The 25,927-nt window shown below is 58.1% G+C and overlaps 3 protein-coding genes across 3 annotated transcripts in view; 2 read left to right on the top strand and 1 right to left on the bottom strand.

Moving 5' to 3' along the window:
- Window positions 1-9,361, top strand: part of gga3b (golgi associated, gamma adaptin ear containing, ARF binding protein 3b) — a 65,182-nt gene extending 55,821 nt beyond the window's left edge. Inside the window, 3 exon segments of the mRNA XM_085963215.1 lie at window positions 2,247-2,357; window positions 5,335-5,376; window positions 5,378-9,361. Coding sequence (XP_085819341.1) covers window positions 2,247-2,357; window positions 5,335-5,376; window positions 5,378-5,446 — 222 coding nt within the window. The 3' untranslated portion in view covers window positions 5,447-9,361.
- mrps7 (mitochondrial ribosomal protein S7) overlaps window positions 1-25,927 on the top strand; it is a 1,172,241-nt gene that overhangs the window by 91,858 nt on the left and 1,054,456 nt on the right. The gene's annotated exons all lie outside the window — the stretch shown is intronic.
- nup85 (nucleoporin 85) overlaps window positions 20,283-25,927 on the bottom strand; it is a 57,828-nt gene continuing 52,183 nt past the window's right edge. Inside the window, exons 14-17 of the mRNA XM_085964069.1 lie at window positions 24,905-25,005; window positions 22,342-22,493; window positions 21,332-21,430; window positions 20,283-20,503 (exon numbers count right to left, since the gene is read on the bottom strand). Of these exons, the coding sequence (XP_085820195.1) occupies window positions 20,399-20,503; window positions 21,332-21,430; window positions 22,342-22,493; window positions 24,905-25,005 (457 nt within the window). The 3' untranslated portion in view covers window positions 20,283-20,398. The remainder of the gene's footprint in view (window positions 20,504-21,331; window positions 21,431-22,341; window positions 22,494-24,904; window positions 25,006-25,927) is intronic.

Raw genomic sequence — 25,927 nt, 5'->3', positions numbered from 1 at the left:
CCGCCTGTCTCTCGTCGATCTCCCCCCCGCCTGTCTCTCTCTCCCCCCCGCCTGTCTCTCTCTCCCCCCCGCCTGTCTCTCTCTCCCCCCCCGCCTCTGTCTCTCTCTCCCCCCCGCCTGTCTCTCTCTCCCCCCCGCCTGTCTCTCTCTCCCCCCCGCCTGTCTCTCTCTCCCCCCCGCCTGTCTCTCTCTCCCCCCGCCTGTCTCTCTCTCCCCCCGCCTGTCTCTCTCTCCCCCCCGCCTGTCTCTCTCTCCCCCCGCCTGTCTCTCTCTCCCCCCGCCTGTCTCTCTCTCCCCCCCGCCTGTCTCTCTCTCCCCCCCGCCTGTCTCTCTCTCCCCCCCGCCTGTCTCTCTCTCCCCCCCGCCTGTCTCTCTCTCCCCCCCGCCTGTCTCTCTCTCCCCCCCGCCTGTCTCTCTCTCCCCCCCGCCTGTCTCTCTCTCCCCCCCCGCCTGTCTCTCTCTCCCCCCCCGCCTGTCTCTCTCTCCCCCCGCCTGTCTCTCTCTCCCCCCCGCCTGTCTCTCTCTCCCCCCGCCTGTCTCTCTCTCCCCCCCGCCTGTCTCTCTCTCCCCCCCCGCCTGTCTCTCTCTCCGCCTCTCCCCCCGCCTGTCTCTCTCTCCCCCCGCCTGTCTCTCTCTCCCCCCCCGCCTGTCTCTCTCTCCCCCCCGCCTGTCTCTCTCTCCCCCCGCCTGTCTCTCTCTCCCCCCCGCCTGTCCTCTCTCTCCCCCCCGCCTGTCTCTCTCTCCCCCCCGCCTGTCTCTCTCTCCCCCCCGCCTGTCTCTCTCTCCCCCCCCGCCTGTCTCTCTCTCCCCCCCCGCCTGTCTCTCTCTCCCCCCCGCCTGTCTCTCTCTCCCCCCCGCCTGTCTCTCTCTCCCCCCCGCCTGTCTCTCTCTCCCCCCCGCCTGTCTCTCTCTCCCCCCCGCCTGTCTCTCTCTCCCCCCCGCCTGTCTCTCTCTCCCCCCCGCCTGTCTCTCTCTCCCCCCGCCTGTCTCTCTCTCCCCCCGCCTGTCTCTCTCTCCCCCCCGCCTGTCTCTCTCTCCCCCCCGCCTGTCTCTCTCTCCCCCCGCCTGTCTCTCTCTCCCCCCCGCCTGTCTCTCTCTCCCCCCCGCCTGTCTCTCTCTCCCCCCGCCTGTCTCCTCTCCCCCCCGCCTGTCTCTCTCTCCCCCCCCGCCTGTCTCTCTCTCTCCCCCCCGCCTGTCTCTCTCTCCCCCCCGCCTGTCTCTCTCTCCCCCCCGCCTGTCTCTCTCTCCCCCCCGCCTGTCTCTCTCTCTCCCCCACCGCCTGTCTCTCTCTCCCCCCCGCCTGTCTCCTCTCCCTCTCCCCCCCCGCCTGTCTCTCTCTCCCCCCCCGCCTGTCTCTCTCCTCCCTCTCCCCCCCCGCCTGTCTCTCTCTCCCCCCCCCCCCCCCCCCCCCCCCCCTGTCTGTGAGGGGTGGGGATGATGAGCGGTTATACCTAGCAGGCAAGATTGAACAGGCTGGGACTCTTCTCTAGAAAAGAGGTGACCTGATTGAGGTCTTTTAGACTATGAAGGGTTTGAGAGGGTAGACGTAGAGAAGATGTTTCCACTTGTGGGGAGACCAGAACTAGGGGCCATGAATATAAGAGAGTCACTAATAAATCCAATGGGGGATTCAGGAGAAACCTCTTTACCCAGAGAGCGGTGAGAATGCGGAACTCGCTACCACAGGGAAGTGGTTCAGGCAACTAAAATAGATGCTTTTCAGGGGAAGCTAGATTCACACACAAGGGAGAAAGGAATAGAAGGATATGGTGATGGGGTGAGATGAAGAGGGTGGGAGGAGGCTCGTGTGGAGCATAAACACCGGCACGGACCAGGTGGGCCGAATGGCCTGTTTCTGTGCTGTACACTCGATGTAATTCTATGTAACTCAAAATGAAAACACACAGACTTCAAGTGAGTAAGAGATGGAAATGTCATTGTGTCCTGCGCGCTCCTTTGACTCTTGATCCCAGTCCTATACAGTATTTCTGATACACTGGTTTGACATGTTGGAACTTGAAGGCCGGGAGGTTTGAATAATTCCTAAATCAGCACCGAGATCGGTTAGTATCAGTAAGTTGGGATGTGTGGGAATTAATAGGTGGGAATCCGGGGTTTAAACCTCAGACGGGCACCTGAGGCTCCCCGCTTCTCCCTGTGGGGCCCACATTTAGCGGAGGATAGGCAGCAGCCCCAGAGATTGAACAGGGATCCACAATGAGCACTGACTGTCTCTTCATCCTCAGACAATGAAAGTGAAGTTACAGCCTCCGTCTGGGACTGAGCTGGCTCCGTTCAATCCCGTCCTACCTCCAGCCGCCATCACCCAGGTCATGTTACTGGCAAACCCTTTGAAGGTAAGGCATGGCGTCAAATCAACGTGTCTGTTGATGTGTGTTTCTTTTTGTGCGTGTGTGCTTGTGTACATGTATGCATGCGCGTTTGTGTGCAAGCTTGGTTGTGGGCGCGTGTGTGTGTGTGCGTTTGCGGCGTGCTTGGTTGCGCGTATTTGTGTACGCGCTTGGTTGCGCATGTGTGCTTGTGTTTGCGTGCGCCCGTGTTTATGTGAGCACTTGGTACCCTCCCTTCCACAACGTGCTCCCTCCCACCTTTCTCTCCTTTTCCCTCTACTTTCTCACTTCGCCAATGCTTTTTATCAACCACGTATTCTCCCCCCGTCCCCTGCTCCCCCCGTCCCCTGCTCCCCCCGTCCCCTGCTCCCCCCGTCCCCTGCTCCCCCCGTCCCCTGCTCCCCCCGTCCCCTGCTCCCCCCGTCCCCTGCTCCCCCCCGTCCCCTGCTCCCCCCGTCCCCTGCTCCCCCCGTCCCCTGCTCCCCCCGTCCCCTGCTCCCCCCGTCCCCTGCTCCCCCCGTCCCCTGCTCCCCCCCGTCCCCTGCTCCCCCCGTCCCCTGCTCCCCCCGTCCCCTGCTCCCCCCCGTCCCCTGCTCCCCCCGTCCCCTGCTCCCCCCGTCCCCTGCTCCCCCCGTCCCCTGCTCCCCCCGTCCCCTGCTCCCCCCGTCCCCTGCTCCCCCCGTCCCCTGCTCCCCCCGTCCCCTGCTTCCCCCCCCCGTCCCCCGCTCCCCCCCGTCCCCCGCTCCCCCCCGTCCCCCGCTCCCCCCCGTCCCCCGCTCCCCCCCCGTCCCCCGCTCCCCCCGTCCCCCGCTCCCCCCCGTCCCCCGCTCCCCCCCGTCCCCCGCTCCCCCCCGTCCCCCGCTCCCCCCCCCGTCCCCCGCTCCCCCCCCCCGTCCCCGCTCCCCCCCCCGTCCCCCGTCCCCCGCTCGTCCCCCGCTCCCCCCCGTCCCCCGCTCCCCCCCCCGTCCCCCGCTCCCCCCGTCCCCCGCTCCCCGTCCCCCGCTCCCCGTCCCCCCGCTCCCCCCCGTCACCCGCTCCCCCGCCCGTCCCCCCGCTCTCCCCCCCCCCCCCCGTCCCCCGCTCCCCCCCCCCGTCCCCGCTCCCCCCCCGTCCCCCGCTCCCCCTCCCCCGTCCCCCCGCTCCCCCCCCGCTCCCCCCCCGTCCCCCGCTCCCCCCCCCCGTCCCCCCGCTCCCCCCCCCGTCCCCCGCTCCCCCCCCGTCCCCCCGCTCCCACCCCGTCCCCCGCTCCCCGTCCCCCCGTCCCCCGCTCCCCCCCGTCCCCCCGCTCCCCCCCCCGCTCCCCCCCGTCCCCCGCTCCCCCCCCCGTCCCCCGCTCCCCCCCGTCCCCCGCTCCACCCCCCGTCCCCCCGCTCCCCCCCCCGTCCCCCGCTCCCCCCCCGTCCCCCGCTCCCCCCCGTCCCCCCGCTCCCCCCCCGTCCCCCGCTCCCCCCCCGTCCCCCCCCCCGCTCTCCCCCCCCGGTCCCCCGCTCCCCCCCCCCCGTCCCCCGCTCCCCCCACCCCGTCCCCCCGCTCCCCCCCCCGTCCCCCGCTCCCCCCCCCCGTCCCCCCGCTCCCCCCCCCGCTCCCCCCCCGTCCCCCGCTCCCCCCCGTCCCCGCTCCCCCCCCCGTCCCCCGCTCCCCCCCGTCCCCCGCTCCCCCCCGTCCCCCGCTTGTCCCCCGCTCCCCCCCCGTCCCCCGCTTCCCCCCCCCCTCCCCCCCCCGTCCCCCGCTCCCCCCCCGTCCCCCGCTCCCCCCCCGTCCCCCGCTCCCCCCCCGTCCCCCCGCTCCCCCCCGTCCCCCGCTCCCCCCCGCTCCCCCCCCGTCCCCCGCTCCCCCCCCTCCCCCCGTCCCCCGCTCCCCCCCGTCCCCCGCTCCCCCCGTCCCCCCCGCTCCCCCCCGTCCCCCGCTCCCCCCGTCCCCCGCTCCCCCCGTCCCCCGCTCCCCCGTCCCCCGCTCCCCCCCGTCCCCCGCTCCCCCCGTCCCCCCCGTCCCCCGCTCCCCCCCGTCCCCCGCTCCCCCCCGTCCCCCGCTCCCCCCCCGTCCCCCGCTCCCTCCCCCCGCTCCCCCCCCCGTCCCCCGCTCCCCCCCCCCCCCGTCCCCCGCTCCCCCCCCCCCCGTCCCCCGCTCCCCCCCGTCCCCCGCTCCCCCCCCCGCTCCCCCCGCTCCCCCCCCCCCGTCCCCCGCTCCCGCTCCCCCCCCCCCGTCCCCCGCTCCCCCCCCGTCCCCCGCTCCCCCCCGTCCCCCGCTCCCCCCCCCGTCCCCCCGCTTCCCCCCCCCCGTCTCCCCCCCCCCCCGCTCCCCACCCATCCCCCGCTCCCCCCATCCCCGCTCCCCCCCATCCCCCGCTCCCCCCATCCCCCGCTCCCCCCATCCCCCCGCTCCCCCCATCCCCCGCTCCCCCCCATCCCCCGCTTCCCCCCCATCCCCCGCTCCCCCCCCATCCCCCGATCCCCCGCTCACCCCATCCCCCACTTTACTCCCCCCTCTTTATCCCTCTCTCTCTATCCCTCTCTCTTTATCCCTCTCTCTTTACTCCCCCCTCTCCTTTGGCTGGTTATAACACCAGTTATAGTTTGCGCTACTTGAGAAAGGCGGCGGGCCTTGTGCGGGGCAGTTTCTCCTCGGGCCTTGTGCGGGTGCAGTTTCTCCTCTGGCCTTGTGCGGGTGCGGTTTCTCCTCGGGCCTTGTGCGGGTGCAGTTTCTCCTCGGGCCTTGTGCGGGTGCGGTTTCTCCTCGGGCCTTGTGCGGGTGCGGTTTCTCCCTCGGGCCTTGTGCGGGTGCGGTTTCTCCTCGGGCCTTGTGCGGGTGCAGTTTCTCCTCGGGCCTTGTGCGGGTGCGGTTTCTCCTCGGGCCTTGTGCGGGTGCAGTTTCTCCTCGGGCCTTGTGCGGGTGCAGTTTCTCCTCGGGCCTTGTGCGGGTGCAGTTTCTCCTCGGCCTTGTGTGGGTGCATTTTCTCCTTGGGTCTTTGTCTTTGTGTCTGTAGGAGAAGGTCAGACTGAGGTACAAGTTGACGTTTACAATGGGACCACCAGTGCTGCTCGGAGCAGGCTGAGGTGGACCAGTTCCCCCCGGCTGAGAGATGGGGAAGTCTCTGACCCTCCACCACCAATCACAGCCTGCGAGTTCACCAGCCACCTCGATGTGTTTGAGAACACTCTGAAGCACTGTGCCATCTGTTATGCTTGAAGTATCTGGAAGTGATGAAGGAACAAACTGCATGGTGGGGGGTAGAGGTCGATATCTGTAGCAGGGCTCTGAGTCTGGCCTCCGCCTTCGCCATTCTGTACTCAAAACCACTCCAACTCCACCCCATCGTCAGAAGGCTCCTCGCACCAACCCTGCTGTTGTGAAAGGGTTAAATAGTGCTGCACCGATCACCCAGAGAGTTCATTTAGCGACTGGCTGAACTGTACATACCAGGTTGGATCCCTGGGTGTGGGTGAGTTCACGGAACACAATTCTCCATGTGACCCAGGTTCCTGCACCTGATCGCCATACACTGACTGCTGCTGGGAGAGCGAATGTCTGGACACGGAGTGAGGACGGGAAGAATCGGCTGTGCTGCTCCCTATGATTGAATGCCTTGGTGAGGCCCCGGAGGGCAAGCAGCGCCCATGGGACTGTGAAATCTAACACAATGTTGGAAATACTCAGCAGGTCAGGCAGCATCTGTGGAGAGAGAAACAGAGTTAACGTTTCAAGTCGATGACCCTTTGTCAGAAAGTGACTATGTTACTGATTTAACAGTTTTTAAGCAAGTACAGATGCAGGGAAAGGGGGAGGGGAGAAATCAACAAAGAGGAAGGACTGTGATGGAGTGGAAGGCAGGAGAGATTAAATGACTAAAGGGTGCGAGGCAAAAGGGGGGTGGTAATGGGACAAGAAAGAAACGAAAGATGGGCCCAGAGGTCTAGAGGAGCTGAGAATGACTAAAGCAGAATCATTACCAACAGCTGCTGTCCGAGAAAATGTGAGCAGTGGTTATGATCTGAAATTGTTAAACTCAGTGTTAAGTCCAGAAGGCTGTAAAGTGCCTCATCGAAGAGAGTTTCTTGAGTTTCCGTTGAGCTTCATTGGAACGTAGGAGGCTAAGGACAGAGTGGGAGTGGGACGGAAAATTAAAATGACAAGCAACTGGAAGCTCGGGGTCACGGTTGAGGACTGAATGGAGGTGTTCCACAAACCTATCACCCAACCTGTGTTCGGTCTCCCCGATGTACAAGAGACCACATCATCCCCAGTAAGGAGTCGGAGCCTGCAGGAGAGGGGAGGAGGGGCGAACATTAGCAATGCAGAGAAACAAGAATCAGCAGGGCTGCCATGGCTCTGGAACTGGATCACAGGTTTGGGATTGCACCAGTGTTCTCCGTCATCCAGAGCAAGAGTTGGTGCTGCAGGTACTGGCCAGGGATCGGGGCAGGAACCCGTCCACTTACACCATCCCTCTTCATCTATAGCGATCAGAAAACATCACCCCTGGTTCCTGCTTCCCCGGTTCCTGATTCCTGCTGTCCCGGTTCCTGATTCCTGCTCTCCTTCCTGTTAAAATTCCTTTCCTCGTTTTGTTCCTGGTCTCCAATGGTTTCACCTGACTACTGATGAGCTCTGTCTGCAGTTTGTTCACCATCGCATTCCAGTGGTGACCCCAAACATTTCAAAAATCATCATCTTCCTCTAGTGAATATCGCTAAATGAAGCTTTATAATTTTCACCTTTGCTCTGCATTCCCTTGCTCAGCTGTGAGGGCGGGGCTTCTGCACCGCGGGCGTCCTGCGGTGTGATTGGCTGTTGCTCCGAGGGGGAGGGTCTGGGCCACACCCCCTCCGAGAGTGCAGCCAATCAGCAGCGGTGCAGTCGGGACCCGGAGTGGCTCTCTGGAGCTCAGGGACTGATCCATTGTTACAGCGGGTCCCGCTGCCCCCTGCCCACTGCTCCCTGTCTGTCTGTGGGCAGAGCTCACAATACATTTGCGCTAATGTACCCCTCATGCAGCATTTTACCAGTTTTATAAAGCTGTATTAATCTTCCAATCTATTTACCGCGATTCCATTCGGATTGCTCACATTCCCGCTCCCCTGGGTGAGACACCAGGCACTCCGCCCCCTCCCCGGGCAGCTGACCGGGGTCCCGCTGGGTGTCTCTCTGACCGGGGTCGGTGCCCGAGGTCCCACTGGTTGTCTCTCTGACTGGGGTCCCGCTGGGTGTCTCTCTGACCGGGGTCGGTGCTCGAGGTCCCGCTGGGTGTCTCTCTGACCGGGGTCGGTGCTCGAGGTCCCGCTGGGTGTCTCTCTGACCAGGGTCTCTTTGACCGGGGGTCTCGCTGGGTGTCTCTCTGACCGGGGTCGGTGCCCGAGGTCCCGCTGGTTGTCTCTCTGACTGGAGTCCCACTGGGTGTCTCTCTGACCGGGGTCCCGCTGGGTGTCTCTCTGACCGGGGTCGATGCCCGGGGTCCCGCTGGGTGTCTCGGTGACCGGGGTCCCGCTGGGTGTCTCTCTGATCGGTGTCGGTGCTCGAGGTCCCGCTGGGTGTCTCTCTGACCGGGGTCGGTGCTCGAGGTCCCGCTGGGTGTCTCTCTGACCAGGGTCTCTTTGACCGGGGTCTCGCTGGGTGTCTCTCTGACCGGGGTCGGTGCCCGAGGTCCCGCTGGTTGTCTCTCTGACTGGAGTCCCACTGGGTGTCTCTCTGACCGGGGTCCCGCTGGGTGTCTCTCTGACCGGAGACCCGCTGGGTGTCTCTCTGACTGGGGTCCCACTGGGTGTCTCTCTGACCGGGGTCCCGCTGGGTGTCTCTCTGACCGGGGTCGATGCCCGGGGTCCCGCTGGGTGTCTCTCTGACTGGAGACCCGCTGGGTGTCTCTCTGACCAGGGTCGGTGACCGGAGACCCGCTGGGTGTCTCTCTGACCGGGGTCCCACTGGGTGTCTCTCTGACCGGTGTCTCTCTGACCGGGGTCCCGCTGGGTGTCTCTCTGACCGGGGTCCCGCTGGGTGTCTCTCTGACCGGGGTCCCACTGGGTGTCTCTCTGACCGGGGTCTCTCTGACCGGGGTCCCGCTGGGTGTCTCTCTGACCGGGGTCCCGCTGGGTGTCTCTCTGACCGGGGTCCCGCTGGGTGTCTCTCTGACCGGGGTCCCGCTGGGTGTCTCTCTGACCGGGGTCCCGCTGGGTGTCTCTCTGACCGGGGTCGATGCCCGGGGTCCCGCTGGGTGTCTCTCTGACCGGGGTCGGTGCCCGGGGTCCCGCTGGGTGTCTCTCTGACCGGGGTCGGTGCCCGAGGTCCCGCTGGGTGTCTCTCTGACCGGGGTCTCTTTGACTGGGGTTCCGCTGGGTGTCTCTCTGACCGGGGTCGGTGCCCGAGGTCCCGCTGGGTGTCTCTCTGACCGGGGTCGGTGCCCGAGGTCCCGCTGGGTGTCTCTCTGACCGGGGTCGGTGCCCGAGGTCCCGCTGGGTGTCTCTCTGACCGGGGTCGGTGCCCGAGGTCCCGCTGGGTGTCTCTCTGACCGGGGTCTCTTTGACCAGGGTCCCGCTGGGTGTCGCTCTGACCGGGGTCAGTGCCCGAGGTCCCGCTGTGGTCAGACACTCACCAACCTGCCGTTTCTCTCCGGTATTCAGTCTCCTTCTCCCGGTGGTTTGTGGTGTCTGCTGCCCTGGAGCTCACGGGTTCCCCAGCATTGGGTTGATGTTCAGGGAGTGAGAGTGGAGTAACAGTGAATATCGGGGCTTTAATCTCCTCTTCCCCACTCACTCCAACCCCAGAGTGAAACACAAGCTCCCAGAATTGCCCAGCATTTGGCCGATTACGATGTGACTCTCTCCGGTGCCGTCCTGTGTTGTTGCTGCTGCTTTCTATAATGTATTTATTGTTCAAGGTCAAAGAAAGATTTTATTCCTCAACGTGTCGCTCTGTGTCCAGTGCGGTCTCTGCTCCAACTCGCAATTTAAACATTGCAGTTTGTAAATATTTAAGCTGTGTTGTTTGCACGATTTAAATAAATAAAATTTATCTTCATTGTATCTTTGATTTCTGAAACCTTCCTCCCAGTCGATGGAGGTTATTTGTGTGGACTTCCAGAAGGCATGTGACAAGAGACTGTTAATAAAAGTGGAAGCATGTGGAATTGGAGGCAATGTTTCACCTGGGTAGGGAATTGGTGAGGAGACGGTGTAGGAATAATGGGTGTGTACTCCAGTTGGCAGGATGTGAGGAGTGGTGTCCCCCAGGGATCTGTACTGGGGCCTCAGCTTTTCACTATTTATAAATGACTTGGATGAAGGAATAGAGAGCCGTATATCCACGTTTGCTGATGGCACCAAGTTAGGAGGCACAGTAAGGAGTGTCGATGGGAGCAGAAAGTTGCAAAGGGACACTGGAGGGGGAGCATCATGGATTCACCAGAATGACACCGCAGCTCAAAGGGTTAAATTATGAAGACAGGTTGCACAGACTGGGCTGGTATTCCCCTGGAAAATTAAGGGGTAATCTAACTGAGGAGTTTAATAGTGTAGATACAGAGAAACTTTCCACGGGTGGGGGAATCCAGAACAAGGGGCATAAGCTTAACTCACTGCCTGAAAGGGTTGTGGAGGCAGAAACCCTCACAACATTTAAGAAGCATTTGGATGTGCACTTGAAATGCCATAGCATACAAGGCTACGGGCCAAATGCTGGAATATGGGATTAGATTAGACAGGGCTTGATGGCCGGCGCGGACACGATGGGCCGAAGGGCCTCTATCCGTGCTGTATTACTCTATGACTCTATGAGAGCAAAGCCATTGATGGCGAGAAGCACTTCACACAAAGTGTAGAGGGAGCTTTACTCTGTGTCTAACCCCCTGTACCTGCCCTGGGAGTGTTTGATGGGACAGTGTAGAGGGAGCTCTACTCTGTATCTAACCCCCTGTACCTGCCCTGGGAGTGTTTGATGGGACAGTGTAGAGGGAGCTTTACTCTGTATCTAACCCCCTGTACCTGCCCCGGGAGTGTTTGATGGGACAGTGTAGAGGGAGCTTTACTCTGTATCTAACCCGTGCTGTACCTGCCCTGGGAGTGTTTGATGGGACAATGCAGAGGGAGCTTTACTCTGTATCTAACCCGAGCTGTACCTGCCCTGGGAGTGTTTGATGGGACAGTGCAGAGGGAGCTTTACTCTGTATCTAACCCGTGCTGCACCTGCCCTGGGAGTGTTTGATGGGACAGTGTAGAGGGAGCTTTACTTTGTATCTAACCCCGTGCTGTACCTGTCCTGGGAGTGTTTGATGGGACAGTGTAGAGGGAGCTTTACTCTGTATCTAACCCCCTGTACCTGCCCTGGGAGTGTTTGATGGGACAGTGTAGAGGGAGCTTTACTCTGTATCTAACCCGTGCTGTACCTGCCCTGGGAGTGTTTGATTGGACAGTGTAGAGGGAGCTTTACTCTGTATCTAACCCGTGCTGTACCTGCCCAGGGAGTGTTTGATGGGACAGTGTAGAGGGAGCTTTACTCTGTATCTAACCCGTGCTGCACCTGCCCTGGGAGTGTTTGATGGGACAGTGTAGAGGGAGCTTTACTTTGTATCTAACCCCGTGCTGTACCTGTCCTGGGAGTGTTTGATGGGACAGTGGAGAGGGAGCTTTACTCTGTATCTAACCCCCTGTACCTGCCCTGGGAGTGTTTGATGGGACAGTGTAGAGGGAGCTTTACTCTGTATCTAACCCGTGCTGTACCTGCCCTGGGAGTGTTTGATTGGACAGTGTAGAGGGAGCTTTACTCTGTATCTAACCCGTGCTGTACCTGCCCAGGGAGTGTTTGATGGGACAGTGTAGAGGGAGCTTTGCTCTGTATCTAACCCCCTGTACCTGCCCTGGGAGTGTTTGATGGGACAGTGTAGAGGGAGCTTTACTCTGTATCTAACCCGTGCTGCACCTGCCCTGGGAGTGTTTGATGGGACAGTGTAGAGGGAGCTTTACTCTATATCTAACCCGTGCTGTACCTGCCCAGGGAGTGTTTGATGGGACAGTGTAGAGGGAGCTTTACTCTGTATCTAACCCCCTGTACCTGTCCTGGGAGTGTTTGATGGGACAGTGTAGAGGGAGCTTTACTCTGTATCTAACCCGTGCTGTACCTGCCCTGGGAGTGTTTGATGGGACAGTGTAGAGGGAGCTTTACTCTGTATCTAACCCGTGCTGCACCTGCCCCGGGAGTGTTTGATGGAACAGTGTAGAGGGAGCTTTACTCTGTGTCTAATCCTTGCTGTACCTGGCCTGCGAGTGTTTGATGGGACAGTGTAGAGGGAGCTTTACTCTGTATCTAACCCCCTGTACCTGTCCTGGGAGTGTTTGATGGGACAGTGTAGAGGGAGCTTTACTCTGTATCTAACCTGTGCTGTCACTGCCCTGGGAGTGTTTGATGGGACAGTGTAGAGGGAGCTTTACTCTGTATCTAACCCCCTGTCACTGCCCTGGGAGTGTTTGATGGGACAGGGTAGAGGGAGCTTTACTCTGTATCTAACCCCCTATCACTGCCCTGAGAGTGTTTGATGGGACAGTGTAGAGGGAGCTTTACTCTGTATCCAACCCGTGCTGTACCTGCCCTGGGAGTGTTTGATAGGACAGTGTACAGGGAGCTTTACTCTGTATCTAACCCGTGCTGTACCTGCCCTGGGAGTGTTTGATGGGACAGTGTAGTGGGAGCTTTACTCTGTATCTAACCCGTGCTGTACCTGCCCTGGGAGTGTTTGATGGGACAGTGTAGAGGGAGCTTTACTCTGTATCTAACCCCCTGTACCTGCCCTGGGAGTGCTGGATGGGACAGTGTAGAGGGAGCTTTACTCTGTATCTAACCCGTGCTCTACCTGCCCTGGGATTGTTTGATGGGACAGTGCAGAGGGAGCTTTACTCTGTATCTAACCCGTGCTGTACCTGCCCTGGGAGTGTTTGATGGGACAGTGTAGAGGGAGCTTTACTCTGTATCTAACCCGTGCTGCACCTGCCCTGGGAGTGTTTGATGGGACAGTGTAGAGGGAGCTTTACTCTGTATCTAACGCGTGCTGTACCTGCCCTGGGAGTGTTTGATGGGACAGTGTAGAGGGAGCTTTACTCTGTATCTAACCCGTGCTGTACCTGCCCTGGGAGTGTTTGATGGGACAGTGTAGAGGGAGCATGACTCTGTATCTAACCCCCTGTACCTGCCCTGGGAGTGTTTGATGGGAGAGTGTAGAGGGAGCTTTACTCTGTATCTAACCCCCTGTCCCTGCCCTGGCAGTGTTTGATGGGACAGTGTAGAGGGAGCTTTACTCTGTATCTAACCTGTGCTGTACCTGCCCCGGGAGTGTTTGATGGGACAGTGTAGAGGGAGCTTTACTCTGTATCTAACCCCCTGTACCTGCCCCGGGAGTGTTTGATGGGACAGTGTAGAGCGAGCTTTACTCTGTATCTAACCCGTGCTGTACCTGCCCTGGGAGTGTTTGATGGGACAGTGTAGAGGGAGCTTTACTCTGTATCTAACCTGTGCTGTACCTGCCCTGGGAGTGTTTGATGGGACAGTGTAGAGGGAGTTTTACTCTGTATCTAACCCCCTGTACCTGCCCTGGGAGTGTGATGGGACAGTGTGGAGGGAGCTTTACTCTGCATCCAACCCATGCTGTACCTGCCCTGGGAGTGTTTGATGGGACAGTGTAGAGGGAGCTTTACTCTGTATCTAACCCGTGCTGTACCATCCCTGGAAGTGTTTGATGGGACAGTGTAGAGGGAGCTTTACTATGTATCTAACCCCGTGTCACTGCCCTGGGAGTGTTTGATGGGACAGTGTAGAGGGAGCTTTACTCTGTATCTAACCTGTGCTGTACCTGCCCCGGGAGTGTTTGATGGGACAGTGTAGAGGGAGCTTTACTCTGTATCTAACCCGTGCTGTACCTGCCCTGGGTGTGTTTGATGGGACAGTGTGGAGGGAGCTTTACTCTGTATCTAACCTGTGCTGTACCTGCCCTGGGAGTGTTTGATGGGACAGTGTAGAGGGAGCTTTACTCTGTATCTAACCCCCTGTACCTGCCCTGGGAGTGTTTGATGGGACAGTGTAGAAGGAACTTTACTCTGTATCTAACCCCCTGTACCTGCCCTGGGAGTGTTTGATGGGGCAGTGTAGAGGGAGCTTTACTCTGTATCTAACCCATGCTGTACCTGCCCTGGGAGTGTTTGATGGGACAGTGTAGAGGGAGCTTTACTCTGTATCTAACCCATGCTGTACCTTTCCTGGGAGTGTTTGATGGGGCAGTGTAGAGGGAGCTTTACTCTGTATCTAAGCTGTGCTGTACCTGCCCTGGGAGTGTTTGATGGGACAGTGTAGAGGGAGCTTTACTCTGTATCTAACCCATGCTGTACCTTTCCTGGGAGTGTTTGATGGGACAGTGTAGAGGGAGCTTTACTCTGTATCTAACCTGTGCTGTACCTGCCCTGGGAGTGTTTGGTGGGACAGTGTAGAGGGAGCTTTACTCTGTGTCTAACCCGTGCTGTACCTGCCCTGGGAGTGTTTGATGGGACAGTGTAGAGGGAGCTTTACTCTGTATCTAACCCGTGCTGTACCTGCCCTGGGAGTGTTTGATGGGGACAGTGTAGAGGGAGCTTTACTCTGCATCTAACCCGTGCTGTACCTGCCCCGGGAGTGTTTGATGGAACAGTGTAGAGGGAGCTTTACTCTGTGTCTAATCCTTGCTGTACCTGCCCTGCGAGTGTTTGATGGGACAGTGTAGAGGGAGCTTTACTCTGTATCTAACCCCCTGTACCTGCCCCGGGAGTGTTTGATGGGACAGTGTAGAGCGAGCTTTACTCTGTATCTAACCCGTGCTGTACCTGCCCTGGGAGTGTTTGATGGGACAGTGTAGAGGGAGCTTTACTCTGTATCTAACCCGTGCTGGACCATCCCTGGAAGTGTTTGATGGGACAGTGTAGAGGGAGCTTTACTATGTATCTAACCCCGTGTCACTGCCCTGGGAGTGTTTGATGGGACAGTGTAGAGGGAGCTTTACTCTGTATCTAACCCCCTGTCACTGCCCTGGGAGTGTTTCATGGGACAGTGTAGAGGGAGCTTTACTCTGTATCTAACCCATGCTGTACCTGCCCTGGGTGTGTTTGATGGGACAGTGTAGAGGGAGCTTTACTCTGTATCTAACCTGTGCTGTACCTGCCCTGGGAGTGTTTGATGGGACAGTGTAGAGGGAGCTTTACTCTGTATCTAACCCCCTGTACCTGCCCTGGGAGTGTTTGATGGGACAGTGTCGAGGGAGCTTTACTCTGTATCTAACCCGTGTTGTACCTGCCCTGGGAGTGTTAGATGGGACAGTGTCGAGGGAGCTTTACTCTGTATCTAACCCGTGCTGTACCTGCCCTGCGAGTGTTTGATGGAACAGTGTAGAGGGAGCTTTACTTTGTATCTAACCCCCTGTACCTGTCCTGGGAGTGTTTGATGGGACAGTGCAGAGGGAGCTTTACTCAGTATCTAACCCCCTGTACCTGCCCTGGGAGTGTTTGATGGGACAGTGTAGAGGGAGCTTTACTCTGCATCCAACCCATGCTGTACCTGCCCCGGGAGTGTTTGATGGGACAGTGCAGAGGGAGCTTTACTCTGTATCTAACCCATGCTGTACCTGCCCTGGGAGTGTTTGATGGGACAGTGTAGAGGGAGCTTTACTCTGTATCTAACCCATGCTGTACCTGCCCCGGGAGTGTTTGATGGGACGGTGCAGAGGGAGCTTTACTCTGTATCTAACCCCCTGTCACTGCCCTGGGAGTGTTTCATGGGACAGTGTCGAGGGAGCTTTACTCTGTATCTAACCCGTGCTGTACCTGCCCTGGGAGTGTTTGATGGGACAGTGTCGAGGGAGCTTTACTCTGTATCTAACCCGTGCTGTACCTGCCCTGGGAGTGTTTGATGGGACAGTGCAGAGGGAGCTTTACTCTGTATCTAACTCGTGCTGTACCTTCCCTGGGAGTGTTTGATGGGGACAGTGTAGAGGGAGCTTTACTCTGTATCTAACCCGTGCTCTCCCTGCCCTGGGAGTGTTTGATGGGACAGTGTAGAGGGAGCTTTACTCTGTATCTAACTCGTGCTGTACCTGCCCTGGGAGTGTTTGATGGGACAGTGCAGAGGAAGCTTTACTCTGTATCTAACCCCCTGTACCTGCCCTGGCAGTGTTTGATGGGACAGTGTAGAGGGAGCTTTACTCTGTATCTAACCCGTGCTGTACCATCCCTGGAAGTGTTTGATGGGACAGTGTAGAGGGAGCTTTACTCTGTATCTAACCCCCTGTACCTGCCCTGGGAGTGTTTGATGGGACAGTGTAGAGGGAGCTTTACTCTGTATCTAACCCGTGTTGTACCTGCCCTGGGAGTGTTAGATGGGACAGTGTCGAGGGAGCTTTACTCTGTATCTAACCCGTGCTGTACCTGCCCTGCGAGTGTTTGATGGAACAGTGTAGAGGGAGCTTTACTTTGTATCTAACCCCCTGTACCTGCCCTGGGAGTGTTTGATGGGACAGTGTCGAGGGAGCTTTACTCTCTATCTAACCCGTGCTGTACCTGCCCTGGGAGTGTTTGATGGGACAGTGTAGAGGGAGCTTTACTCTGTATCTAACCCGTGCTGTACCTGCCCTGCGAGTGTTTGATGGGACAGTGTAGAGGGAGCTTTACTCTGTATCTAACCCCCTGTCCCTGCCCTGGGAGTGTTTGATGGGACAGTGTAGAGGGAGCTTTACTCTGTATCTAACCCGTGCTGTACCTGCCCTGGGAGTGTTTGATGGGACAGTGTAGAGGGAGCATTACTCTGTATCTAACCCCCTGTACCTGCCCTGGGAGTGTTTGATGGGAGAGTGTAGAGCGAGCTTTACTCTGTATCTAACCCGTGCTGTACCTGCCCTGGGAGTGTTTGATGGGACAGTGCAGAGGGAGCTTTACTCTGTATCTAACCTGTGCTGTACCTGCCCTGGGAGTGTTTGATGGGACAGTGTAGAGGGAGTTTTACTCTGTATCTAACCCATGCTGTACCTGCCCCGGGAGTGTTTGATGGGACAGTGCAGAGGGAGCTTTACTCTGTATCTAACCCATGCTGTACCTTTCCTGGGAGTGTTTGATGGGACAGTGTAGAGGGAGCTTTACTCTGTATCTAATCCGTGCTGTACCTGCCCTGGGAGTGTTTGATGGGACAGTGTAGAGGGAGCTTTACTCTGTATCTAACCCGTGCTGTACCTGCCCTGGGAGTGTTTGATGGCACAGTGTGGAGGGAGCTTTACTCTGTATCTAACCCCCTGTACCTGCCCTGGGAGTGTTTGATGGGACAGTGTCGAGGGAGCTTTACTCTCTATCTAACCCGTGCTGTACCTGCCCTGGGAGTGTTTGATGGGACAGTGTAGAGGGAGCTTTACTCTGTATCTAACTCGTGCTGTACCTGCCCTGGGAGTGTTTGATGGGACAGTGTCGAGGGAGCTTTACTGTGTATCTAACCCGTGCTGTACCTGCCCTGGGAGTGTTTGATGGGACAGTGTAGAGGGAGCTTTACTTTGTATCTAACCCGTGCTGTACCTGCCCTGGGATTGTTTGATGGGACAGTGTAGAGTGAGCTTTACTCTGTATCTAACGCCCTGGGGGTGTTTGATGGGACAGTGTAGAGCGAGGTTTACTCTGTATCTAACCCGTGCTGTACCTGCCCAGGGTGTTAATGAACATACAATATTGATGGGCAGGAAAAGACCAGCTGATCCATCAAGGCTGCCCCCACCATGATGGCTGGACCCTCATGGCTAAACACTTCTTTCTTCCAGCAAGTCCGGCCCCTGCACCACCTGTGTTGGTCACTCCGGCCCCCACTCCTCCTGGGGTGGTCACTCCGACCCCCACTCCTCCTGGGGTGGTCACTCCGGCCCCCACTCCTGGGCTGGTCACTCCGGCCCTCACTCCTGGGGTGGTCACTCCGGCCCTCACTCCTGGGGTGGTCACTCTGGCCCCCACTCCTCCTGGGGTGGTGACTCCGGCCCCCACACCTCCTGGGGTGGTGATTCCGGCCCTCACTCCTGGGTTGGTGACTCCGGCCCTCACTACTGGGGTGGTCACGCTGGCCCCCACTCCTCCTGGGGTGGTCACTCTGGCCCCCACACCCACTGGGGTGGTCACTCCGTCCCCACACCGCCTGGGGTGGTCACTCCGGCCCCCACACCGCCTGGGGTGGTCACTCCGGCCCCCACACCTCCTGGGGTGGTCACTCCGGCCCTCACTCCTCCTGGGGTGGTCACTCCGGCCCCCACACCTCCTCGGGTGGTCACTCCGGCCCCACACCCCCTGGGGTGGTCACTCCTGCCCCCAAACCTCCTGGGGTGGTCACTCCGGCCCCCACACCTCCTCCTGGGGTGGTCACTCCGGCCCCCACACCACCTCCTGGGGTGGTCACTCTGGCCTCCACACCACCTCCTGGGGTGGTCACTCTGGCCCTCACTCCTCCTGGGGTGGTCACTCCGGCCCCCACTCCTCCTGGGGTGGTCACTCCGGCCCCCACTCCTCCTGGGGTGGTCACTCCGGCCCCCACAGCTCCTCCTGGGGTGGTCACTCCGGCCCCCACACCACCTCCTGGGGTGGTCACTCTGGCCCTCACTCCTCCTGGGGTGGTCACTCCGGCCCCCACTCCTCCTGGGGTGGTCACTCCGGCCCCCACTCCTCCTGGGGTGGTCACTCCGGCCCCCACACCTCCTGGGGTGGTCACTCCGGCCTCCACACCACCTCCTGGGGTGGTCACTCTGGCCCTCACTCCTCCTGGGGTGGTCACTCCGGCCCCCACTCCTCCTGGGGTGGTCACTCCGGCCCCCACACCTCCTGGGGTGGTCACTCCGGCCCCCACTCCTCCTGGGGTGGTCACTCCGGCCCCCACACCTCCTGGGGTGGTCACTCCGGCCCCCACACCTCCTGGGGTGGTCACTCCGGCCCCCACACCTCCTGGGGTGGTCACTCCGGCCCCCACACCTCCTGGGGTGGTCACTCCGGCCCCCACACCTCCTGGGGTGGTCACTCCGGCCCCCACACCTCCTGGGGTGGTCACTCCGGCCCCCACACCTCCTGGGGTGGTCACTCCGGCCCCCACACCTCCTGGGGTGGTCATTCCGGCCCCCACACCTCCTGGGGTGATCACTCTGACTGTTGTGGATCCTGGGCTGGGGTCCAGGTTATCACAGGTGATCCGCTCACTGCAAACTGCATGGTGGGCAAGTGATATGTTTGAAATATGCTTAGAAGGCTCGGTCAACATGCCCATAATTTAGAATTAGTTCCTAATCTTCTGGAGGAGGGCTGCTAAGATTGAGTGAGGGGTTGGAGATCGTCACTGCCTTGAGGGGGAGCAGTTGTCACAATTTGGGCTTTTGAGGGATCAGGCATTGCACAGAATTAAATGACCCCAAAGCTTTTTGTTTTATCAGCTATTCTGCAAAATCCACAACTTTCAAACTGCAGGTGCTGGGTGCGTCACGGATGGCCTTGTTTATTGCCCTCGTTATTGCTAGAAAGGCTAGGGAAGAGAACAGGGAGGCCCCAAGCTGTCTCAGTCTTATCTGGTTATTATATGTGGGAAAGTGAGCTATCGAATCATAAGACTAAAATTAGTAAAAGGAGTTTCGCTGGTTGAGGTTGCTAGACTGTAGTTTAATTCTAAGATTGCCAATTTATAGTTTTTATTAAGTTAGTATTAATTTGTTCTTAATTCAAACAGGAATAAGTTAAAGCATGTTAAAAACCAAACTCTGTTGGAACCCGTTCTCACCAAGGTCCTGGGTTACATCATTACCACGGAAACAGAAAAGGCTGCCGCTCAGATAAGCGAGGGCCCAATGCTCCGGCCCACCGCAGAGCCCAGTGGGGATGGCGACGGCGAGGGAGCGTTCGGCCACCGCAGAGCCCGGCAGGGATGGCGACGGCGAGGGAGCGTTCGGCCACCGCAGAGCCCAGCGGGGATGGCGACGGCGAGGGAGCGTTCGGCCACCGCAGAGCCCAGCGGGGACGGCGAGGGAGCGTTCGGCCACCGCAGAGCCCGGCGGGGATGGCGAGGATCGTGGTCGGGTCCTTCAATTTGGTGGGCGTCTGGTGAAATCTCCATCCCCAGTCGAGCTCCTCGGAGGGTGGGGAAGGTCCAGAATTGACTCTTACATTTCGCTGGCGTACACCTCTTGTGCGGGCTGTGCCATGCTCGGATCCTCCCGCAGCGTGGGCGGAGCTCTGACTGAGCCCCATGTGTACAGGCCGGGGTCGACCCAGGCTCAAGCCCAGAATTAGCTAATGGGCAATCAGCAACTGGCTTCAGTCTTCCTGTCCATCAACACTGGGACAGAGGCCACAGTCCACCCTGCCCCCCCGACACTGGGCCAGAGGCCCTGATCCAGCATCAAGTGAGAACATACAGACAGTGCAGCAGAGGAGAAACTGCAGTAAGCCAGGATTTGCCGAGAGCCATGGGGCCAGCCGTAGTGAGTGAAATGGAACCCGTCCCATTCCCAGCACCAATAAGGCTGAGGCCACAGGCTGCCGTGTCGCACTGCACTGTTACAGCTGGTGCCAGGGTGGGTGAGTTGAGCACATTCTCCAGTTGAAGGAACGGGCACCAGTCCCCTCGGTTGCTGGTAAAGCAGCTTGCCACAGTCTCGTGCTTCATTTCTAGTTGCTGCAGTTCATTAATCTCAGGCGAGCTAATGATGGACTCTGCAGGCCCCAGTAGCCCGCTAGTACTCACCGCCAGCCCGCACATGCAGCAAGAGTGGGCAGTTGGTTAAGGTACTGAGGGTCTGTCGGTACCCCCTGGTGAGTCAGCACCTCAGGAGATGGGACATTGACAGAAACGAGAGGTTATAAATCGAGCAGCTCATTCAAAACTGACTACCTCAAGCTGCAGTTCAGCCTACAGCTTGTCAAAGCAAACAAGAACTTCCAATACTTTGTATACAAAAACATTTTAATTTGCAATTTCTGCACAGAATTCATGGAAAAAAATATTTATTTACAAGCCCGGGCTAGCACTGCACGTGCTCAAGTCCCGATCCCAGTCCAGTTTCAGGATCCATGGCGTGTTCCTTCTTGGACAATGGCTTTTGCCAGATTGCGAGTGAAGGCCAATCGGAGGAGGCCCAGTTTAGTCATCTCCACCTCGTCCTCAGCCTAGAATAGAGCAAGACAACTACTCAAACCACCAGCGGAAGACAGGTCATAGCAACGAGTCACAATTAACCTCAGTGTCACTGCAGCCGAGGGGTGACCAGCCAGGGTTGCACTCCAAATCACTATCCAGTGACTCCACCCCATCCCCACCAATTGGCCGAGGACAGGACTGTAGCTTGTGATGCCCTCCACTGGCAAATAGCCTGCCAATACTAACTCTCCAAGGTAAGTCCTGAGGAATGGGCACTGGGCTGCCAGTACTTGTGGAATATCGAGGTACCAGGGGCCTCACAACAAACCCGATCCCAACCTCTCAATATCCACACCGCACATTCCCAGCAGGGGTTCCAGACAAGGAACTGGAGCCTTCAGAGCGGGGACGCCCCGCCCTCTGCCCTCTTTTTCCCCTGCACCCCCTCTCTCCCCCGCCCCGCCCTCCTCCTCGCCCCTCTGCCCTCTTTTTCCCCTGCGCGCCCCTTCTCCTCCCGCCTCCTCACCTCCGCCCTCCTCCTCGCCTCTCCCTCTGCCCTCCTTTTCCCCTGTGCCCCCTCTCCGCCCTCCTCCGTTGAGGCTGGGAGTCAACTGAAAATGGCAAGAAGGAGATTGATAGATTTTTGTTAGGTAAGGGTATTAACAGATCCAAGGCGGGTGGCTGGAGTTCAGATACAGATCAGCAATGACCAAATTCAATGGCGCAACAGGCTGAATGGCCTCCTCCTGTTCCTATATCTCTATCAGGATTCACTCACTGACACCTCCATTACAGACAGGCTGTTAGCGCCACTGGGACACAGTGCACTGTCCAGATCGAAGAGAGTCAGCTCTTACCCCCACAGCTCTCGTCTCCCTTTTACTCTCGGCCTCGCCTGCTGTCACATCCTCCAGGCAGTGCATGAGTACGTACGTCTGCTCTGTGGAAAAGATCACCTGACCAGGGGAAAGAAAGCAGCAGTAAGCAAATGGGCTAGCGATATAAAACCCGCCAAACTGCTCCAGAAAGGAGACGGCACCTCGTCCTGCAACAGCCTCACTCCTACGAGCCAGGGCTGCGACCCACAATACTCATTCCATAATGGCACGCTGAGCTTCCCAACACCAATACCCACTCCCCCTGCAGCAGCACAGGCTCAGCTGGTTATAATCCCAACCCCTCAGATCAGAATCTCAACAGCATCAGTCGACAATGCTCGCAGAGCCCTGTGCATTACAACCAAGCACAAATCAAGTAATCAAAGCACGATGTAATTTTACATCAATACCACATTTCCAACTTTCTCTGGTCCTCATCAATGTGAAGGATGTCACTGCTGGGAAAGAGACCCCTTACACCACCATCAAACACTCCCAGGGCAGGTACAGCACAGGTTAGATAGAGTAAAGCTCCCTCTACACTGTCCCATCAAACACTCCCAGGGCTGGTACAGCACGGGTTAGATACAGAGTAAAGCTCCCTCTACACTGTCCCATCAAACACATGAAAATGTTCTTGGGATTAGTGTGACACTGACGAGACAGTATTAGTTACCCTGACGGCACTAAGAGTCAACCTGAGTGTGGGACCAGAATCGTGTACAGACGCCACCCCCCCCAATCACACCTACTGCACCGTGCAATCGGCACATTTAGATTCTCCAGCCCCTCCTCCCAGGCTCTCAATGACACCCCCAGATAACCAGGTGCTGAGTATAGGCTGGGCAACACTCTTTCCAACCTTGGTGTGTGCCCCCTCTCCAAGAGCCAGGATGGGGGGCCCATCCCTTAGTCTCGACTGATCTATCCTGATTATCAGAGAATTAACAGAGTCACTGAAACTTTCCAACATTGCGCTGTGGTCAAACCTCTTTCTGCTCCATGAGGGGAAGAGAGTCCAGGAGCAGCGTCATCCAGAAGGAATGCGGAGCGATGCGGGCGGTCATCAGCGAGAGGAGGAGCTTGGCAGCCTCCTCAAACTGCATCTCGCCGTACAGCTTGTGGAATTCGCAGTACTTCCCTGTTGACAAGAAATCGCACAACATTATACTGCCCAGAATGTACAGCACAGAAACAGGCCATTTGGTCCAACTGGTCCACACCAGCCTCCTCCCATCCCATCAGCACATCCTTCTCTTCCTTTCTCCCCCATGTGTTTATCTAGTGTCCACTTGAATGCATCCCCTCCCCCACCCACAAACCCCACCTGTAAACTGGCAGACTGCATGACTGTTCGTTCCACCAGCGAGGATTCGGGGGGGGGGGGAGGGAAAGAGTCGGTATATTTGAAGCTGAAGAACGAGAGATTTACAGCATAGGAGGAGACCATTTGCTCCAGTGTGCTCGCTGTTTGCTAAAGAAATCCCAAACTATCCCACCGCCCCGCTCTCTCCCCGGAGCCCTGTATCAATCCCAAACTAATCCCACTGCCCCACTCTCTCCCCGGAGCCCTGTATCAATCCCAAACTAATCCCACTGCCCCGCTCTCTCCCCATAGCCCTGTATCAATCACAAACTAATCCCACTGCCCCGCTCTCTCCCCATAGCCCTGTATCAATCACAAACTACTCCCACTGCCCCGCTCTCTCCCCATTGCCCTGTATCAATCCCAAACTACTCCCACTGCCCCGCTCTCTCCCCATAGCCCTGTATCAATCACAAACTAATCCCACCGCCCCACTCTCTCCCCATAGACCTGTATCAATCCCAAACTAATCCCACTGCGCCGCTCTCTCCTCATAGCCCTGTATCAATCCCAAACTACTCCCACTGCCCCGCTCTCTCCCCATCGCCCTGTATCAATCACAAACTAATCCCACTGCCCCGCTCTTTCCCCATAGCCCTGTATCAATCACAAACTAATCCCACTGCCCCACTCTCTCCCCATAGCCCTGCATCAATCCCAAACTAATCCCACTGCCCCGCTCTCTCCCCATTGCCCTGTATCAATCACAAACTAATCCCACTGCCCCGCTCTCTCCCCATTGCCCTGTATCAATCTCAAACTAATCCCACTGCCCCGCTCTCTCCCCATTGCCCTGTATCAATCCCCAAACTAATCCCACTGCCCCGCTCTCTCCCCATTGCCCTGTATCAATCTCAAACTAATCCCACTGCCCCGCTCTCTCCCCATTGCCCTGTATCAATCCCCAAACTAATCCCACTGCCCCGCTCTCTCCCCATTGCCCTGTATCAATCTCAAACTAATCCCACTGCCCCGCGCTCTCCCCATAGCCCTGTATCAATCCCAAACTAATCCCACTGCCCCGCTCTCTCCCCATAGCCCTGTATCAATCCCCAAACTAATCCCACTGCCCCGCTCTCTCCCCATTGCCCTGTATCAATCCCAAACTAATCCCACGGCCCCACTCTCTCCCCATAGCCCTGTATCAATCCCAAACTAATCCCACTGCCCCGCACTCTCCCCATAGCCTTGTATCAATCCCAAACTAATCCCACCGCCCCACTCTCTCCCCATAGCCCTGTATCAATCCCAAACCAATCCCACTGCCCCACTCTCTCCCCATAGCCCTGTATCAATCCCAAACCAATCCCACTGCCCCGCGCTCTCCCCATAGCCCTGTATCAATCCCAAACTAATCCCACTGCCCCGCTCTCTCCGCATAGCCCTGTATCAATCACAAACTAATCCCACTGCCTCGCTCTCCCCAGAGCCCTGCATCAATCCCAAACTAATCCCACTGCCCCGCGCTCTCCCCATAGCCCTGTATCAATCCCAAACTAATCCCACTGCCCCGCTCTCTCCCCGTAGCCCTGTACCAATCCCAAACTAATCCCACTGCCCCGCACTCTCCCCATAGCCCTATATCAATCACAAACTAATCTCACTGCCCTGCTCTCTCCGCATAGCCCTGTATCAATCCCAAACTAATCCCACTGCCCCGCTCTCTCCCCGTAGCCCTGTACCAATCCCAAACTAATCCCACTGCCCCGCACTCTCCCCATAGCCCTGTATCAATCCCAAACTAATCCCACTGACCCGCTCTCTCCCCATTGCCCTGTATCAATCCCAAACTAATCCCACTGCCCCGCTCTCTCCTCATAGCCCTGTATCAATCCCAAACTAATCCCACTGCCTCGCTCTCCCCATAGCCCTGTATCAATCCCAAACTAATCCCACTGCCCCGCTCTCTCCCCATAGCCCTGTATCAATCACAAACTAATCCCACTGCCCCGCTCTCTCCTCATAGCCCTGTATCAATCCCAAACTAATCCCACTGCCCCGCTCTCTCCCCATAGCCCTGTATCAATCCTACATTCATTTCGAGCTCTACAAAATCAGTCTGAGGCAGTTTCCGACGTTTCAAAGATGCAAGGAGGTGCGACACAACCGCAAACTGAAATAAATCTGAGCCCACATCCAAAGGAGAGGTGGTTATAGCGGGAGACTGGGTAATTAGGTCTGCTTACCGAGGAAGGTCAGACGGTCACTCAGCAGCATGGACGACCCCAGGTTGCTGATCAGGTCGAAGTCAGAAAAGCTTCCTTTAATACAGTAATCCTGCAGTAACCTGCACAACAAAGCAGAGCCTTTATAAACACAGAATAGCAGAGCAATCACTGCAACCAGCGAGCATGCCTACTCTCTGCTGGCTGGTAGAGCCCCATGTTCAGTGGATTCCTAGTGCACAAGCCCATGGCACAAAACTGCGCTAACTGGCAATCTCAAGGAGAGGATGGGGGCACAGGACAGCTTATGTGGGAAATGGTAAACTGTCGCACAACCACACTCTACTGAGAACGAGGCATGGCACGTGGATGTTGCTGTCCCGGGAGTGTTTGATGCTGATCTGGGTCCCGAAATAGAAAGAGGTCCATTCTCTCAGCACCGACATCGCTTCATTTATTTTGTAAATTTTTGTACTCCTCAAAGTAAGAAGCAGTCGACATACTGATGGAGGAATGAGGGGCTGGAGAGTCAGTGCCCCTCTCCTACTGAGGGTGGGACACACACCCAGTAAACACAGCAGACTGGGGTATCCACGTCTGGAGGCTGCCCTTCGCCGCCCAGGCAATGTCAGCGAACCCAGCACAACATTCCTGGGCGGAATGGCTCAGTGTCACATCAGAGTGCACGTATCCAGGAGCTCAATTCACAGGATTAATATCCGATTTCCCCGCCATCACATCCTAGAAAGCAGGACCGCCAGTCCACCCTCCCTCAGTGACAGTCCAAATGTTAGTCCCGCACCAAAACCAGATGTAAAATTGCCAAAACCAGACACTGGAGGCTCCAGCTACAACTTCAAACTAGAGGGATAAAGATGACGAATCGGGCTCCTCTCCAATGTCCCAGTTGGTACAGGCAGTGCTCCGTGCAGCGGTCAGGGTGCTGCACCTGTCCTCAGTGCCCACAGGGGTGGGAGGTGAAGATCAGTCAGGACCTGCCACTCCTCATCACCGTCAGTGACTCCTGTTGCAAAGTGTGTGCAC

Source organism: Somniosus microcephalus, chromosome 21, assembly GCF_052327205.1.
Source record: "Somniosus microcephalus isolate GS21.2 chromosome 21, FLI_Smic_1.0, whole genome shotgun sequence".
In the NCBI taxonomy this organism is placed as follows: Eukaryota; Metazoa; Chordata; class Chondrichthyes; order Squaliformes; family Somniosidae; genus Somniosus; species Somniosus microcephalus.
Note: the sequence above shows the minus strand (reverse complement) of the source record. Positions and strands in the feature narration are given on the sequence as shown.